The sequence below is a fragment of the Lathyrus oleraceus genome, chromosome 1 (assembly GCF_024323335.1).
Source record: "Lathyrus oleraceus cultivar Zhongwan6 chromosome 1, CAAS_Psat_ZW6_1.0, whole genome shotgun sequence".
Classification (NCBI taxonomy): domain Eukaryota; kingdom Viridiplantae; phylum Streptophyta; class Magnoliopsida; order Fabales; family Fabaceae; genus Lathyrus; species Lathyrus oleraceus.
The window spans coordinates 261,967,614-261,972,196 of NC_066579.1; the positions used below are offsets into that span (position 1 = coordinate 261,967,614).

At 39.6% G+C, this 4,583-nt stretch overlaps 1 protein-coding gene across 1 annotated transcript; it reads left to right on the forward strand.

Moving 5' to 3' along the window:
• Positions 1-1,396: 1,396 nt before the first annotated feature.
• Positions 1,397-2,047, forward strand: LOC127102455 (uncharacterized). The gene has a single exon (XM_051039825.1). It carries the CDS (start codon positions 1,397-1,399, stop codon positions 2,045-2,047), a length of 651 nt encoding a protein of 216 aa, XP_050895782.1.
• The last annotated feature ends 2,536 nt before the right edge of the window (positions 2,048-4,583 follow it).

Genomic DNA, 4,583 nt, shown 5'->3' on the forward strand with positions numbered 1-4,583 from the left:
TACCCCCAATGGATTTACAACATTGTGCTCGTGCCCAAGAAGGACGGCAAAGTAAGAATGTGTGTAGATTATAGATTTATGAATAGAACAAGTCCAAATGACGACTTCCCACTACCCCACATTGATGTGCTAGTTGACATCACCACTTAATTCTCTGTTTTCTCCTTTATGGATGCTTTCTCCGGTTACAACCAAATCCAAATGGATCAAGAGGATATGGAGAAAACCACTTTCATAACCCCATAGGGAACCTTTTGCTACAAGGTCATGCCTTTCGGATTAAAGAACACTTGCACAACATACCAACGAGCCATGTTCACACTCTTTCATGATATGATTCACAAAGAGATAGAGGTCTGTCTATATTGGCGATATGATAGCCAAATATCAAACCGAAGAGGAACACCTTGTTAATCTGGAAAATATATTTGAGACGCTAAGAAAGTTCAAATTGAGGCTTAATCCCAACAAGTGCACGTTTGGGGTAAGATCTGGAAAATTGCTAGGTTTTATCGTCAGCCAATGTGGCATTGAGGTAAATCCTGAGAAAGTTAAGGCCATACGAGCTATGCCTGCACCCAAAACCGAGAAAGAAGTATGAGGATTCCTAGGTGGATTAAACTACATTTCTAGATTCATATCTCATCTTACGACCACTTGTGAGCCAATCTTCAAACTTCTTCGAAAGGATCAAGTTGTCATTTGGAACAACAATTGCCAAACATCATTTTAGAAGATAAATGAGTACATACAAGAACCTCCTGTTTTGATGCCTTCTGTGCTTGGCAGACCGTTAATAATGTACCTTACCATCCTTGAAGGATCCATGGGATGCATCCTCGGCCAACATGACGAGACTGGTAGGAAGGAACACACAATATACTACTTAAGAAATAAGTTCACTGATTGCGAGGGTAGATATTTTATGCTTGAAAATAATTATTGTGCACTAGCTTGGGCTTCCAAACGCTTAAGACAGTACATGCTTACTCATACAACGTTATTAATTTCCAAGATGGACCTTGTAAAATACATCTTCGAGAAGCCTACTCTAATCGGTAGAGTAGCCCGTTGGAAAATGGCTTTAACCGAGTACGACATCCAACATGTCACTCAAAAGGCCATCAAAGGGAGTGTATTGTTCGACTATCTTGCACATCAGCCCTTGTAAGACTACCAATCTATGTGTTTCAAATTCCCCGACGAGGACATCATGCTCATTAGAGACTTTAACATCCCTGGCCCCGAGGAAGGACCCGAGCCTTGATCCTGATGGACCTTGGTATTTGATGGAGCTTCTAACACTCATGGCAATGGCATTGGGACAGTCATCACCTCCCCATCTGGTTTCCACCTCCCCTTCATCATGAGGTTGTATTTTGAATGTACAAACAATATGGCGGAGTACGAGGCCTGTATCATCGACATTGAATCTACAATTGATATTAGGATCAAAATACTTAAAGTCTACATAGAATTAGCCTTGGTTATCATCCAAGTAAAAGGAGATTGGGATACTAGAGATCACAAGCTCATCCCTTTCAAGGAGCATATCCTGAAACTGATCCCTTATTTTGACGAGATTACATTCCACCATATTCCGCGAGAGGAGAATCAGCTATCCGATGAATTGGAAACTTTGTCATCCATGTTTAAGGTCAAATGGAAGAATGAAGCACCATTCTTTCATCTCGACTACTTGGACGAGCTTGCTTACTATTTGGCGGCCAAAGACGAAGCTGACAGTTATCCTTGGTTCTATGACATAATGAGATTCTTAGAGAGCCAAGTTTACCCTAAGGACACATCCATCACTAACAAGGAGTATCTTCAGAAACTTTCATCCAAGTTCTTCTTAGGTGGATGGGTATTGTACAAGAGAAATTATGATTCAATTTTGCTAAGATGTGTGAACAAGCAAGAAGCAAACCAGATTATAATGGAAATCCATGAAGGATCTTTTAGGATGTACGCCAGTGGGAACACCATGGTGAAAAATATCTTAGGGGCCGATTATTATTGGATGAATATGGAGGTTGAATATTAAGGACACTAGAGCATATATGGGGGAATACCATGGACAACTTACAAGGCCAAAATACGAAGGCGCATATGTTGTAAGAAAGGTCTTCTCTGAAGGAGCTTTAATCCTTACAACTATGGATGGTGAAGATCTTCCATTCCTCGTGAACGCGGATGCAGTCAAAAAATACCATGCTTGAAAAAAAATCCCGATAAGTTGAAAACTCGGAAGGGCAACTTATGCAAAAATGGGTATCCCGATAGACTGAAAATCCGAATGGGCAGTCTAGGAAAAAATTAGGGATTTAATAAAAGCGAGAGGCTACATCCCACAAAGAACCTTTCTTCACTCCCCATCGAGTCAATTCAGTGGCTTCCCCAGCATGTCAATTCAATCACTCTCCTTCTGAAAGCAAGATCAAAGGACGACCAAAGGCATAAAGACTATAACAGAGTTGGAATTTGGTGGAAACCCGAGATATTCCATTGCCATTATAATTTTTCAATTTCATTTTGCAATCACCTATTTTAGGAATTACTTTCCTTTAAACAAAATCATCCATTTTTGGACCATTTATCAATAAAATCAGTTCCCTCATATGTGCTCAATATTCTTTTTACTTTTCCTACTTTGGTTGTGAAGTGTGGCTTTTTCTCAAAAAAATGATATCACACCGGAAATTTCTTGATAAATCTTTTTTAAAACAAAAACTTTAAGGGAAATAACATCGAATTACTTCTCTTTCAAAAATTGATAAAGGTAACCAAAAACATGTTTGGTATCCCCTACATAAAAGCACCATATAACCTTGTGGACTTGGCCAAATCAACTTTTCCACGGAAGAAATCCTTAGTTATTGCACCTAGCGCTTGCTTGGATATCAGAAATTCCAATTTTTCGGTACCGGAAAGTCAGTACAATTTCCCTAATCATCTTTTCAAGCCCAACCATACTTGGCACAACTTATAAAACCTACATAATTCCCCTGCAACAACCCGAACATGCATCGATATCTTGCATACATGATATCATATCATAAGTATCTTCTGAAAACTTATACTCAATTAAGTCATCGAAATTCGGAATTTCCCAACCGTTGTTAGGAACTTTCCCCCATAAAGGCAACATTCGATCTCGAAATATACCCCAAACAGAGTCAGGTATTCCAGCTATTTCTAGGAATTGTCACTGAACTCTTTTGTTTCAGTTTCCTTAGAAGAGTCAGGTATTCTTAGCCGTTGTCAAGAATCATCATTGTACTTCTTCTATCCCCTGAGAGTCATCACCATATTTTCATTCATCCCCGTAGAGTTAGTTATTCTTAACCGTTGTTAAGAATCATCATTGAAATCTCCTCTTTTATTAGACATGAGGTAATTTGGGCTCATTCCCCAAGCTGAGTCATATATTCATAACTTTGGCTAAAAATCATCGTTGAATTTCCTTCCCCCACCATGAGTCAGGTATTCTAAACTTCATAAGGAATCGTAACTGATATGCTCTTTTCTCCAATATATGTCAGGTATTCCAACTGTTTCTAGGAATCGTCACCGAACTATTTATATTTTTCCTCAGCAGATTCATGTATTCTAGCCGTTCCTAAGAATCGTCAATGTACCTTCTTGAGAAGTTTCTCCCCAGTCGAGTCAGGTATTCCAGTTGTCATTGAGAATTATCACTGAACAACTCCTTTCCCCCATATAGTCGGGTATTCTACACGTTCCTAAGAGTCATCGCCGTACCTTATTTATCTCCAGCTAAGTCAGGTATTCCAGCCGTTGCCAGGAATCGCCACTGAACCTGGTTTTCCCCCACTGAATTGGGTATTCTAGTCGTCGCTAAGAATCATCACTTAATTCACTTGGTCGATTCCCATTAGATGTCAGGTATTACATTTGTTGCTAGGAATCGTCACTGAATCTCTATTTTCTCCATCAGAGTTAGGTGTTCCAGCCATTGCTAGGAATTACCTTCTTTTTTCTCCCCAGCTGTTGCTAGGGGCAGTAGTCCTTTTTCTTTTTCTAAGAGGCTCATTCCCCAACAGAGTCTTTTCCCTCCGTCTTCTTGAGGTTTTTGACATCAAAAGATACTTATGTTACATACATCACATTGCACACATAATCATCATAACCTTGCATAATCCCCAACAAATCAATTTATATCATCATTATCCCCAATAAGGAAAATTTATGGTTACTCTTAATAGTATTTAATCCCCTCCTACCATGAATGTATTGGAAGTCATTGATATCCATACCTTCAGGTCCGAGAAGATTAAATAGGGGCAGCTGTCATACCCTCAAATTTTCCCTACCCCATATCATCTTTTTAAGCCCTAAACCCTAAGCATACATCCCATATATGTCGTCTCATATGCATTTGTACTCAATGATCACAATAATCTATAAGCCCAAGGCATGGGATTCATCTGCAAAGCCCTAAGATCCTCAGACCATGTTGAGGTGTGTCCAAGTCACCTTAACCCTAATATCCTCCTCAAGCCTCCCACAAGGCTTGTAGGATCACTCAAGACATCTCACTCACTCCCCAAACCCAGTTT